We start from the raw sequence: 14,795 nt of genomic DNA, 5'->3' as shown, positions 1-14,795 counted from the left end.
TTTCTCAGGGCCAACAATGACTGACTAGCCTTGTTTTGAGTAAGGGTAGCCTTTGATCTGATCCCTACCACCTCTGCTGGCTCTGTCTCTTGGCCTGGCTGAGCTCATTCCTGTGCCCTTTCCTCTTTATCCTGCTAGTCGACTTTTTCTTAGCTTCTCATTTTTTGCGGGGTGAATCTCACCAAACAATAAGCAATGAGATAAATGGCTTCTGATACATATCATAAATAAGGATTTAATTCAACGCACTTGACACCAAAAGCCATATATTTTAATGCTCTGAACTTGAAGTGTAGAAATAACTTTTCATGAGGAGGGTGGGGAAACACAGGACTTAAACGTAATAAGCTGATGCATGAGAATTCAAAATTGAGTTTCACTGTACCATTTCATAGTGTCAGCTATTTGTAATATGCTTAGATGGCTGAGGTCAGACAGTTGTGTGGTGTGAGTGGTATGAGTTGGCATATTAACTGCTGCCTCTCACAAAAGCAGCCTAACCCTGTAGTGTCAGTCCATGTTGGATCTCAGTTTCCTGTGTTCCCTTTCTCCTCCTTCCCCAGCTGCTCTTGAGCTCTCTGGGTAAACTGATTTCTCTTGGTATCGATCTACTCCTCTTTCTGCTCCTTCTGAATCTTCCTCTCAAATGACACTAATTAAAAAGCATTGTGGGTACGAGAAGAATAAATGAAAGAAGATGGGATTGGGAGGGAGACAAACCATAAGTGACTCTTAATCTCACAAAACAAACTGAGGGTTGCTGGGGGGAGGGGGTTTGGGAGAAGGGGGTGGGATTATGGACATTGGGGAGGGTATGTGCTTTGGTGAGTGCTGTGAAGTGTGTAAACCTGGTGATTCACAGACCTGTACCACTGGGGATAAAAATACATGTTTATAAAAAATAAAAAATTATATTAAAAAAAAAAAAGCATTGTGCCTATTTTGGAATTACCTATTTATGGAAGGAAAAAGAATCATAACATTGTGAAAACAGCAGTAAAATCATACTACAATTATATTAAAAGAAAAAAAGGGGGGATGGGATGTGCTTTGAACTTCCAGCTCCTTCACAGCTCATCATTTCTTGATGCCCTTTGCCAAGCTGTGTGCTCAAGGAATCTAATGATACACAAAGCCTCATTGCCAGATACTTCATTAATTCCTCAATCCATTAGGAGCCTTAATGGCCTATGCCATTGGAATAAGTATGGAAATCCAGTCCCCCAAGAAAGTATAGTGCTCTATAAATCATACTCGCCCGAGAATTCTCTCAGCCCTTGACACAGAAGAATAGATGAAAAATCATTGTACTTCCTGAATTGCCTTAGCCTACAGGCTCTCAGAAGCATCAACATCCTTTAACTCTTTAACCCTCAACCCTTGGTTCTCAAAGTGTGATCCCTGGATCAACAGTATCAGCACCACTGGGAACTTATTAGAAATGCAAATTCAGTGGCCCTAGCTAGGGACACTGAAACTCTGGGGGTGGGGTGGGCAATCTGTGTTTTAAGCAGGAATCCCTGTGACTCTGACCTGCTCTAATATTCCTGTGGCATAGTTCTATAATGAAGGCCTTTTTTTTTTTTTCTTTAAATTGTTAAGGAAACATGAGCAGGTCTGTACCTTCACCCTGATCTACTTGTTTGTGTTCAGTTTGAGCAGACATCGACTGAGCAGCTGTTATATCCCTAGGTGTCCTCCCTAGAAAACCACAGAGGTAAAGGACACTTTAAAGTCAATCTAGTGTTATCTGTGCTAGCGTTTTCCTGCTGTGCCACACTGGCCTCCCTGGATGGCAGCCCCACCTCTAAAATACCAGAAGTAATGGTCCTCCAGGCTGCCTTGTTTGACTTTTCAAAGCCTTCATTAACCGTCATCCACCAGCTGGCTCCTCATCCGCTTCCCAGTTGGACACTAGTACTTTCTTGAATTGCAGGAAGAATGACCCTATCTTTCTGAACTCTTTAACTCTTTCTGCTTTTAAATGCCTGATAATCTTTCTCTTCACATGTTCTCTACTATCCCTCTCCCTCTGGAATTGGTGTTGCCCCTACCCCCATCCATTTTCACACTAAGGCCACTACTAGAGAGGTTCTTTCCCACAGAAGGCAAGTCTGTCTATCTTAAGTGAGCAGCTCTGTTTAGAGGAAGGCATAAAATCTCTATAAAAAAAGGGCAACAATAATAAAAACTTGGGGCGCCTGGGTGGCTCAGTGGGTTAAGCCTCTGCCTTCGGCTCAGGTCATGATCTCAGGGTCTTGGGATCGAGCCCTGCATCAGGCTCTCTGCACAGCAGGGGAGCCTGCTTCCCCCTCTCTCTTTGCCTGCCTCTCTGTCTACTTGTGATCTCTCTCTTTGTGTTGAATAAATAAATAAAATCTTTAAAAAAAAAGAATAAAAAACTAAAAATCTACCTTCCTTCCAATAGCTATTTCTATAATCCAACTCTCTTCATCATCCTTGCCTCCCTATTTACGTGGCTTCCTGACAGTTTGTTTTCCTACCTTGATCTATCTTGCTGATAGAGTGATCATTTTATTTTAGTCTAAATTTAGGTAATAAACATACAGTGCAATATTGGTGTCTGGAGTAGAATTTGGTGATTCATCACTTGCATACAATACCCAGTGCTCATCATAACAAGTGTCCTCCTTAATATCCATCACCCATCTAGTCCATCCCCCAGCCACCTCCCTCCATCAACCTTCAGTTTGTTCTTTATCATTTAGAGTGATCATTCTTAAATACTAATTCTATCATACTAACTTCAAATATGTGCCCATAATTTCAAATGTGTGCCCATGGCCTATAGCAGTCGTCAGCAAACTAAAGTATGTGCTCGCTGTTACAAATAAAGTTTTATTGGAACACAACAGCAGTCTTTATTTTCAGATTATCTATGACTGCTTTTGTGCTACAATGGCAGAGTTGAGAGTTGAGAGTGGTTGCAACTGGGACTCCATACCATACAAGCCTAAAATACTCATTATCTGGCACTTTAAGAAAAAGTTTGCTGGGGAACCTGGGTGGCTCAGTGGGTTAAGCCACTGCCTTCGGCTCAGGTCATGATCTCAGGGTCTTGGGATTGACTCGCATCGGGCTCTCTGCTCAGCAGGGAGCCTGCTTCCCTTCCTCTCTCTCTGCCTGCCTCTCCATCTACTTGTGATTTCTCTCTGTCAATCTGTCAAATAAATAAATAAAATCTTTAAAAAAAAAAAAAGAAAAAGAAAAAGTTTGCTATCCCTGGTCTGTTTATACATAATATACTGGCATATTTGGGTTTAGTTCTGCCAACTTACACTGTTCTTTCCCTTTGCTCCTTGTTTGTTCTGCTTCTATTTCCTTCCTTTCTTGTCTTTGTTGGAATTTATTATTTTTCCTTATTCTGTTTTGTTTTCCACACTTAGTTAATTGATACTTTTACCCCTGTCCCAGACAGTTCAACAGCTTTAGAACATTTTAAGCATCTTTTACCACTTCTTCCTTATGTGCTTCAGTTGTTATTTGTTCATATTCTCTATATTTGAAACCCAAAAGACATTACTATTATTATTTATAAAGTTGATATTCATTTAGACTTATCTACATATTTAGCATTTTGGTTGCTCTTCAGTTCACATATACTCCTCATCTTTGTATCTTTGTATATGAAAAAGAAAAAAAAAAGTCTTTATGTTTGCCCTCACATTTGAATGATAATTCTGCTGAATATAGACCAAATTTAATTTTCCTTCAGAAACAGAAGACATTGTTTCATTGTCTGTTATCATTCACTGTTGCACATTAGAGATCTGATGGTAATCTGATTTTTCTCTTTTCTTCTCTGAAAGATTTTGGGATTTTTCTCTTTTTATTTCGAGGTCTAAGATGTTGCCAGGTGATTTTTTTTTTTTTTTTAACTAATCTTACTTGTTGGGCTTTTTTTCAGGTCTGGAAAATTTGTTATTTTCTCTTTTTTAATTCTTGTAAGATGCCTTTTAGAAAGATAATAGAACATCTGGATCTCTTGTCCATATTGCTTAGCATTTCTGTTTTCTTTTTTCTTCTGTGTTCTGGACAATCTGTAGGTTCCATCTTCCAGTTACTAATTTGATCTTTAATAGGATGAAATCCAATATTCAGCACATCTTCTTTTTGACTTTTTAAATTTCTTAGCTATGTAATTGTTACTTTTTTCCTAATTGATGGGATATATTTTGGAATCTCTATCATATCATATACTGTACCTCTTTTTAACTCATCTTGTGCTTCCACCTACCTGACTCCTTAGGTCAGATATTCTTCTACTGAGAATCATAGCATCTCTCAGTTATTTTTGTTTTCCCTCCAATGTTTGTGATTTCTTTTTTTTAAGATTTTATTTACTTATTTGACAGACAGAGATCACAAGTAGGCTGAGAGGCAGACAGAGAGAGAAGGGGAAGCAGGCTCCCTGGCAGCAGAGAGCCGGATGCAGGGCTTGATCCCAGGACCTTGAGATCATGGTTTGAGCCGAAGGCAGAGGCTTTAACCCACTGAACCACCCAGGTGCCCCCAATGTTTGTGATTTTTTAAGTATCTGATTGTACTTTAGTTGTGCATCCAGGGTACACTTTTTCTGTCCTCAGCCCAAATGAGAATCTGCTTGGCTTATTGATGAGTGATGAGTCAGATCATAGGACTCCCGATTCGGATCAGATAGGATTACCTCACCTGCTGATGATGACTGGGACAGGATAGGCCATGGACTTGTCCAACAGTGGGTAGCTTGTCTTTTTTTATTCTCCTTTATCTTTACGTAGGGGTTAGAGCTGAGAAAGTTGTAGCACAGACTAAGTCCACCATCTTGATCCAGTCAGCCATGTGTTTACTGAAGGCTTTCTTCCCTGTCTTGTCTCCAAGCATAACTCATTCCACTATTCATTCAGGTTCCACATAGCACTTTCTCTCTGGCCAATGAAGGACATTTAAACAGGGGGTGACATTGGATTTATGTTGTAAAGAGATCATACTGGCAGGCCTGGGGAAGATGAATAGAAATGGAATAAAATAAAGACCAGTTAGGAGGATATTACTATGCTGGGTACCATAGGCAGAGGCAGTGGCAGGTGGTATAGATGGGCAGGGAGAGATCAGGACAAGGTTAAGGTGCAGAATCTATAAGACTAAAGTTGTTGATCTGATATGAGGGCAAAGAAGAGTTAGAAGTTAAGTTCACATTGATTCTTACAGGTCCGTGATAAAATATTATGATCCCCAAAAGGCATTGAGTTTAAGTACCTTTGCTGTCCCGGGAAAGAAAATGTGCCTATAAAAGAAGAGCAGCCGCACCAATATTTGATCAGATTGCAGACGTTTTTCATCCTTAGGAATGAAAAGTCAAGCTTTTTATCATTCTCTTTCTTCTGCTTTCCGAACCTACCCTATGTTGTTCTACAACCATTTTTCTAACTATCAAGTATTCACTAATTATACATTTAGTGAAGCTGTTCTATTTTTCCTGTCTTTCATAACAAATACATTGATAATGTCTTGGGCTAATTGTATGCAATTTAATTTTTAGATTGTGGTAATCATTATTGCTGCTTTATTTTCATTCTCTCTTTACTAGGCATAGTCAGCTATAGCTACTCAACAAAATTATGCCCTTTGGGGTGATTTTCAATTTTCTCACTTTGGGAAGCACATTTTTATGTCAGTCATGAAGGGTTCAGATTTGTATTATTAAACACTTGAGCCCCTAGTTTCCACACTGGACCATTAACACCTTGCAGTTCCTTGTAAATAGAAAACTAAGACCACCTCTGTGCTGTGGTTATTTCTGAAGACCTCATCTAATTTAGGAGAGTAGGTACCTGTCTTCCAAACCCATATTCTATCTCTTGATGTACCAAAAGTCCTGCCATGCAGGAGGTAAAAAGCAACTTGAGCATTTGCAAGTGATATACAGGAGTACCCTTGGGGTCTTTCCTCACTGTGTCCAGAGAAGTATATGCAGAAGGGCTTTCCTAACCATAGGAAGTATTTCAACATATGTTTGGTAGCATGTGACCATATCAGTGTGTTTCATTAAAAATATACAACTTATATTGTCACAGATATAAGTGGCTCTCACCACTAGGGCCCCAGAAGGGTCCAGACTTCTTGATGTAATCAGTTTTCTGCCTCTCTAATAGCTATTATTCTATGAAGTGTGGAAATCATCTGAGTTACAGCTTGAACTGATGTTCTTCTTTGTTTTAACCCTCCAGAAATGCATCTTCTGCAGACACCGGGTTAAGAAGGTCTCTGGAGCCTGTATCCAGTGTTCCTATGGCCGCTGCCCAGCCTCCTTCCATGTTACATGTGCTCATGCTGCTGGGGTGCTAATGGAGCCTGATGACTGGCCATACGTGGTGAACATCACATGCTTCCGACATAAGGTCAACCCAAATGTGGTAAGGCCCTCCCTTCCTTCCCTGATGCCAAGACTGAATATGAGTTCCCTCCTATACACTTCCCAGGGCTAGCATGCTTTTCTTGGTAGTGTTACTCATTGTTAATGTGTCCTGGCTATTAGTTCCTCGAGGGCAGGGATTGTACATTATTATTTACTAGTATTTGCCTAGGACCCGTCGGTGTCCTGATCCTCATACCTGTACATTCTGGCCTTTGGGTTTTATTTCATCTCTTCTAGAAGAAACAAAGAGCAGTACCACAGTAAAGGGAAGGGGGCAAGTGGTCACAAATATCTGGGGCCTTGCTGCCTGAGGTGGGATAAGCTAAGTGAGGACAATTGCAGAAAAGCAGAAATGTAGAAGAGGTCACTTTTTTCTGCCTCTTCTATTTCACTCAGGACCAAACTTTTTTCTGGGCAAATGGTGTTTGCAAGTAAATAACATGTAAATTTAACTATAAATTAGTTTACCTGTTATTGGCAAACAGAATCTTTCATTTGTTTTAAATGCTTAGAAAAATTAGGACAGTGTGGAGATGGTTGATATGCCTTTGTTACTTTTCCAGTTCACTGTAATTGTTTTTGGCTGCCATCAAGAGGCAGTTTTGCTAACTTTCTGCCCTTTGCTATCCCTGGGAGGCTTGGCCACAGACTATTTGCAGCCTAACATACTTGTCCTATGTGTCTAATAACCTCCTGTGAGCAGCCTGCCAGGTTGTCAGTCTGGGCTTGGGAAGCCATGACCATACACAACAAATCTCTTGACTTTTTAATGATTCCAGCAATTTCCATTGGTGTCTTGGGAGATACTTGATGTTTGTGGGTTGGGACTTTGTTCAGTTGTATGTAAATGCACAAATGTATGAGATGACATCACCAACTGTCAAATCTATTTTACTTTCCATGTTTTAGGTGACAAGTTGCATATCCATTCATGCTTTTTCCTTAGTGTCTTGAATTAATGGGCTTTTGCTAAAAATAGTATTATATATTCAGCAGAAAATACATTTTAACAACTTTTTAAAAAATTACAGTAATAACACATTGCATTACTGTGGTGCTTTGCCATTTACAATGTATGGTCAATAGCATTACCTCATTAGATGACACATGGGAACGCATTTTGAGATGTGAACCAGATCATGACCTCCTGAGTCAGAGTAGTTTGTGTTCACTCTTGGACTTTGCCAGCAACACATGTGCAACCTTATGCAAGTTCTAATCTCAGAGCCTCAACTTCCTTGTCTACAAACAAAGGCATGCCTATCTCACTGTCTTGTTTTCAGTCCACAGAATAAGCCCTCAGAAAATGAAAGTTGTATTAATACTCTGTTTTACTACCGCTGCTGTTGCTGGCTTTGGTGCTACAATTCTCTGTGAACTGGGCCACATGACTAGTATTATCCCTGCTTCTCGGATAAGAAACCTAAGTATTAAAAGTTTCAGTTCCTTGCCCAAGTGGATTCAGTTAATGAGCAACAGGTGCTGGAATATAAATGCTTTTCCAGCCCATTCTCTATTGTTTGTTGAATTCCAAACTCCCAGACTTGAATGGAGCTAGAGGTGTTCATTTGAAGCTTTGCTTGGGATCACACATTCTTAATTTTAATATTCCAAAGCTCTGTGGTTGCTGATGATTATATTAAAGTTGTTATTAAAGAGATCCATGTGTCTAATCAGGATGTCATTCCTCCTGACTATGATGTGTGGTTCAGTCAAGTTTATGTTACTAATTGTTTCATAAATGATGAAAGAACATCTACTCACTTTCCTCTATGGATGTACTTTAAGTTTGGTACACTTTGTCAAACATGGGGAATCATCATATAATTTATATTAAATGGTAATTATTCCTTATAAAGGTAAAATTTTAGTGTTCATAAATTGCCTTTGTAAAGTTCTCTAGCAGGAAGCACTGTGAATACTGAATTTCCAAAATATATTCCTGGTAGCTGTTTCTTATCCCTTATTCTTCAGTTGGACTTTAAGTGTGGCTTCTTCCCCAAAATGTTTGACAACTAACCAGAAGGAATTCAAACGCTGGTAATGTTGGTTAAGAGCATCATGAATTGCCCCTATTGCATTGAATATGCTTTACTTTTCAAGCATAAAAAAGTTCAAATTAATTCCAGTATTTCTTTTTGTGTAAACTAAATATGCCAGGGGTTATACTTTCAAAAGCTGGAACTATAGTTTGGCTATATTTTCACCATACCTGATTATTTGGGGGTAGTGGGCAATTGCTGAATCATAGCAGTGAAAAATGTAAAATAAAATTTAGGCAAACCTGGCATTACCAGTCATTTGACAGAATAGAGGATGCCTGTATAATTTAGGTGAAATGAAGTTGCTTCAGTAGGATCTACATTTTTACTCACTTTAGGGTTTTTGTTTCCTTTATTCTTTTATTTCTCCCAATTATTTGTGTTTTTTGCACCCAAAGTACTGATTTAAGGCAACTCCTACTCTTCCTTTAATGCCAAAAATATTGTAAATATACTAGATTTTCAATGTTACTGGGCTTTGAGCATAAACTCATTCTGGATAATAGTCTAAAAATCTCATCTGATTTATTATAATGCATTTTTCCATTATACAGTAAGCATCCTTTTAATTGAAAAGGTGGTATTTAAGGAGTGCTTGGATGACACAGTTGGTTAAACATCTGACTCTTGGTTTCAGCTCAGGTTGTGAGATTGAGCCCTAAGATGGGCTTTGCATGAGTCTTCTTGGGATTCTTTCTCTCTGTCTCTCCTGGCCACATGCTCTGTCTCTATCACTCTTTCTCTCTCAAAGAAATAAATAAATAGATCTTTAAAAAAAAAAAAAAAAGTCGTATTTGAAAAAATGAATAGCTTCCAAAGTCTTAAGGATACTAATATGTTACAAAAGTGCACAGCTAATCCCTGTTATTTTAATCTAAATTTTTATATGTATTTTTCAGTGTTTTTGTCAAGCATACTTTTTAACTGGCATCAGCTATCTTTCAAGTGTAAGATTTCATTTGTGTGTGCATATGTATGTGTGCACATGTGTTTATGTTATACTGTTGTGGTACTTGACCACCTACCCTTTGCCATGATTCAGTGTGACCTCTTTCCTGGCTCTATTTTGGAAGGTTCCATTGGATGTATTCCTAACCACTTATGTGGATGTTGCACAGATGTTTGTAGGAAAGGGAAAAACTAAAGAACACAATATATAGTAAAATGATTTTGAAATTGGGAACAAATAATGAGCTACTCATAAATTATATACCTCCTTAAAGCTACCACAAGGTCTGTGTCTTCACACCTGAGTAAACTAGGGGGTGTCCAATGGAAGAGACACCTGAATAATAGAGGACAATGGAGGTGAGAAGATGCATGCACAGATTTTTGGGGGGGGGCAAATTATATCAACAAACCTTCATATTTGATTAGAATATTCAATATACTCAGTGTTGGAACACTGAAATCACTTGCACTTTATGCATTAATTCATTGCAATGAACAAAGCCCTTTTTTTTTTTTTTTTAGCAAGCGTTCGGCATATTTTAATTTTGTGAAAGAATCATCCATGAACTCTTCTTTAAACATACCATTGGAAGTTTTTTTTTTTTTCTGACAACCTCCTGGTGGCTGGACTATCTGTTGAGCATTTGAAAAAGAAAGAGGTAGAATGCAAAGACACCCCAGTTTTGCTCAGATACAGGCAAATCAAACCAATGAAAGAAATATGTTTTTCTTACACACTGGAGAGGTAGAAATCTCAAATAAGTGCTTGTGGTTGGGTTACTTTCTACTCTTACGTGTGGGAACTTGGACCTTCTACACCAGGGCTTCTGAACCTCTTTTGTGCTTGACCCACTCTAGAAAACACATTTGACATGATGAGCCAGTACACGTTTATGTGTATAAAGAAACAAATATTTTAAAACTATTACTTCCCTTGGTACCTGTAAGAAACTTAGCAATATACTATTTTATTCTACTTTTTTTTCTTTTTTTTTTAAATTTTTTATTTTTTATAAACATATATTTTTATCCCCAGGGGTACAGGTCTGTGAATCACCAGGTTTACACACTTCACAGCACTCACCAAAGCACATACCCTCCCCATTGTCCATAATCCCACCCCCTTCTCTCAAACCCCCTTCCCCCAGCAACCCTCAGTTTGTTTTGTGAGATTAAGAGTCACTTATGGTTTGTCTCCCTCCCAATCCCATCTTGTTTCATTTACTCTTCTCCTACCCACTTAAGCCCCCATGTTGCATCACCACTTCCTCATATCAGGGAGATCATATGATAGTTGTCTTTCTCTGCTTGAGTTATTTCGCTAAGCATGATACGCTCTAGTTCCATCCATGTTGTCGCAAATGGCAAGATTTCATTTCTTTTGATGGCTGCATAGTATTCCATTGTGTATATATACCACATCTTCTTGATCCATTCATCTGTTGATGGACATCTAGGTTCTTTCCATAGTTTGGCTATTGTGGACATTGCTGCTATAAACATTCGGGTGCACGTGCCCCTTTGGATCACTACGTTTGTATCTTTAGGGTAAATACCCAATAGTGCAATTACTGGGTCATAGGGCAGTTCTATTTTCAACATTTTGAGGAACCTCCATGCTGTTTTCCAGAGTGGCTGCACCAGCTTGCATTCCCACCAACAGTGTAGGAGGGTTCCCCTTTCTCCGCATCCTCGCCAGCATCTGTCATTTCGTGACTTGTTTATTTTAGCCATTCTGACTGGTGTGAGGTGATATCTCATTGTGGTTTTGATTTGTATTTCCCTGATGCCGAGTGATATGGAGCACTTTTTCATGTGTCTGTTCGCCATCTGGATGTCTTCTTTGCAGAAATGTCTGTTCATGTCCTCTGCCCATTTCTTGATTGGATTATTTGTTCTTTGGGTGTTGAGTTTGCTAAGTTCTTTATAGATTCTGGACACTAGTCCTTTATCTGATATGTCGTTTGCAAATATATTCTCCCATTCTGTCAATTGTCTTTTGATTTTGTTAACTGTTTCCTTTGCTGTGCAAAAGCTTTTGATCTTGATGAAATCCCAATAGTTTATTTTTGCCCTTGCTTCCCTTGCCTTTGGCGTTGTTCCTAGGAAGATGTTGCTGCGGCTGAGGTTGAAGAGGTTGCTGCCTGTGTTCTCCTCAAGGATTTTGATGGATTCCTTTCGCACATTGAGGTCCTTCATCCATTTTGAGTCTATTTTTGTGTGTGGTGTAAGGAAATGGTCCAATTTCATTTTTCTGCATGTGGCTGTCCAATTTTCCCAGCACCATTTATTGAAGAGGCTGTCTTTTTTCCATTGGACATTCTTTCCTGCTTTGTCGAAGATTAGTGGACTATAGAGTTGAGGGTCTATTTCTGGGCTCTCTATTCTGTTCCATTGATCTATGTGTCTTTTTTTGTGCCAGTACCATGTTGTCTTGATGATGATAGCTTTGTAATAGAGCTTGAACTCAATAATTGTGATGTCACCAACGTTGGCTTTCTTTTTCAAATATTTCTCTGGCTATTCGAGGTCTTTTCTGGTTCCATATAAATTTTAGAATTATTTGTTCCACTTCTTTGAAAAAGATGGATGGTACTTTGATAGGAATTGCATTAAATGTGTAGATTGCTTTAGGTAGCATAGACATTTTCACAATATTTATTCTTCCAATCCAGGAGCATGGAACATTTTTCCATTTCTTTGTGTCTTCCTCAATTTCTTTCATGAGTACTTAATAGTTTTCTCAGTATGGATTCTGTGTCTCTTTGGTTAGGTTTATTCCTAGGTATCTTATGGTTTTGGGTGCAATTGTAAATGGGATTGACTCCTTAATTGCTGTTGGTGTAGAGAAATGCAACTGATTTCTGTGCATTGGTTTTATATCCTGACACTTTACTGAATTCCTATACAAGTTCTAGCAGTTTTGGAGTGGAGTCTTTTGGGTTTTCCACATATAGTATCATATCATCTGTGAAGAATGATAATTTGACTTCTTCTTTGCCGATTTGGATGCCTTTAATTTCCTTTTGTTGTCTGATTGCTGAGGCTAGGACCTCTAGTACGATGTTGAAGAGCAGTGGTGATAATGGACATCCCTGCCGTGTTCCTGACCTTAGCGGAAAAGCTTTCAGTTTTTCTCCATTGAGAATGATATTTGCGGTGGGTTTTTCATAGATGGCTTTGATGATATTGAGGTATGTGCCCTCTATCCCTACACTTTGAAGAGTTTTGATCAGGAAGGGATGCTGTACTTTGTCAAATGCTTTTTCAGCATCTATTGAGAGTATCATATGGTTCTTGTTCTTTCTTTTATTGATGTGTTGTATCACATGACTGATTTGCGGATGTTGAACCAACCTTGCAGCCCTGGAATAAATCCCACTTGGTCGTGGTGAATAATCCTTTTAATGTACTGTTGAATCCTATTGGCTAGTATTCTGTTGAGTATTTTCGCATCTGTGTTCATCAAGGATATTGGTCTATAGCTCTCTTTTTTGATGGGATCCTTGTCTGGCTTTGGGATCAAGGTGATGCTGGTCTCATAAAATAAGTTTGCCAGTTTTTCTTCCATTTATATTTTTTGGAACAGTTTCAGGAGAATAGGAATTAGTTCTTCTTTAAATGTTTGGTAGAATTCCCCCGGGAAGCCATCTGGCCCTGGGCTTTTGTATGTTTGGAGACCTTTAATGACTGTTTCAATCTCCTTCCTGGTTATGGGTCTGTTCAGGCTTTCTATTTCTTCCTGGTTCAGTTGTGGTAGTTTATATGTTTCTAGGAATGCATCCATTTCTTCCAGATTGTCAAATTTATTGGCGTAGAGTTGCTCATAGTATGTTCTTATAATAGTTTGTATTTCTTTGGTGTTAGTTGTGATCTCTCCTCTTTCGTTCATGATATTATTTATTTGGGTCCTTTCTCTTTTCTTTTTGATAAGTCGGGCCAGGGGTTTATCAATTTTATTAATTCTTTCAAAGAACCAGCTCCTAGTTTCGTTGATTTGTTCTATTGTTTTTTTGGTTTCTATTTCATTGATTTCTGCTCTGATCTTTATGATTTCTCTTCTCCTGCTGGGCTTAGGGTTTCTTTCTTGTTCTTTCTCCAGCTCCTTTAGGTGTAGGGTTAGGTTGTGTATCTGAGACCTTTCTTGTTTCTTGAGAAAGGCTTGAACTGGTATATATTTTCCTCTCAGGACTGCCTTTGTTTTGTCCCACAGATTTTGAACCGTTGTATTTTCATTATCATTTGTTTCCAAGATGTTTTTCAATTCTTCTTTAATTTCCCGGTTGACCCATTCATTCTTTAGAAGGATGCTGTTTAGTCTCCATGTATTTGGGTTCTTCTCAAACTTCCTTTTGTGGTTGAGTTCTAGCTTTAGAGCATTGTGGTCTGAAAATATGCAGGGAATGATCCCAATCTTTTGATACCGGCTGAGTCCTGATTTAGGACCGAGGATGTGATCTATTCTGGAGAAGGTTCCATGTGCACTAGAGAAGAATGTGTATTCTGTTGCTTTGGGATGAAATGTTCTGAATATATCTGTGATGTCCATCTGGTCCAGTGTGTCGTTTAAGGCCTTTATTTCCTTGCTGATCTTTTGCTTGGATGATCTGTCCATTTCAGTGAGGGGAGTGTTAAAGTCCCCTACTATAATTGTATTATTGTTGATGTGTTTCTTTGATTTTGTTATTGATTGGTTATATAGTTGGCTGCTCCCACGTTGGGGGCATAGATATTTAAAATTGTTCGATATTCCTGTTGGACAGACCCTTTGAGTATGATATAGTGTCCTTCCTCATCTCTTATGATAGTCTTTGGCTTAAAATCTAATTGATCTGATCTAAGGATTGCCACTCCTGCTTTCTTCTGATGTCCATTAGCTTGGTAAATTCTTTTCCACCCCCTCACTTTAAATCTGGAGGTGTCTTCGGGCTTAAAATGAGTTTCTTGGAGGCAACATATAGATGGGTTTTGTTTTTTTATCCATTCTGATACCCTGTGTCTTTTCACAAGGGCATTTATCCCATTAACATTCAGGGTAACTATTGAGAGATCTGAATTTAGTGCCATTTTATTGCCTGTAAGGTGACTGTTACTGTATATGGTCTCTGTTCCTTTCTGATCTACCACTTGTAGGCTCTCTCTTTGCTTAGAGGACCCCTTTCAATATTTCCTGTAGAGCTGGTTTGGTATTTGCAAATTCTTTCAGTTTTTGTTTGTCCTGGAAGCTTTTAATCTCTCCTTCTATTTTCAATGATAGCCTAGCCGGATAAAGTATTCTTGGCTGCATGTTTTTCTCGTTTAGTACTCTGAAAATATCTTTCTGGCCTGCCAGGTCTCTGTGGATACGTCAGCTGCCAATGTAATATTTTTACCATTGTATGTTA

General features: G+C 38.7%; 1 protein-coding gene across 14 annotated transcripts in view; it reads left to right on the top strand.

Moving 5' to 3' along the window:
- KDM4C (lysine demethylase 4C) overlaps nt 1-14,795 on the top strand; it is a 510,087-nt gene that overhangs the window by 393,295 nt on the left and 101,997 nt on the right. For all 14 annotated transcript variants that reach the window (XR_006603630.1, XR_006603631.1, XM_045069842.1 and 11 more), the window contains one exon: nt 6,231-6,416. Coding sequence is in view for 12 of the 14 variants with exons in the window: in XM_045069842.1 (XP_044925777.1) it covers nt 6,231-6,416 (186 nt within the window). In the remaining 2 variants the exon portion in view is untranslated. The remainder of the gene's footprint in view (nt 1-6,230; nt 6,417-14,795) is intronic.

This window comes from Mustela putorius, unplaced genomic scaffold, assembly GCF_011764305.1.
Source record: "Mustela putorius furo isolate JIRA1106 unplaced genomic scaffold, ASM1176430v1.1 tig00003944_pilon_pilon_pilon, whole genome shotgun sequence".
Classification (NCBI taxonomy): domain Eukaryota; kingdom Metazoa; phylum Chordata; class Mammalia; order Carnivora; family Mustelidae; genus Mustela; species Mustela putorius.
Note: the sequence above shows the minus strand (reverse complement) of the source record. Positions and strands in the feature narration are given on the sequence as shown.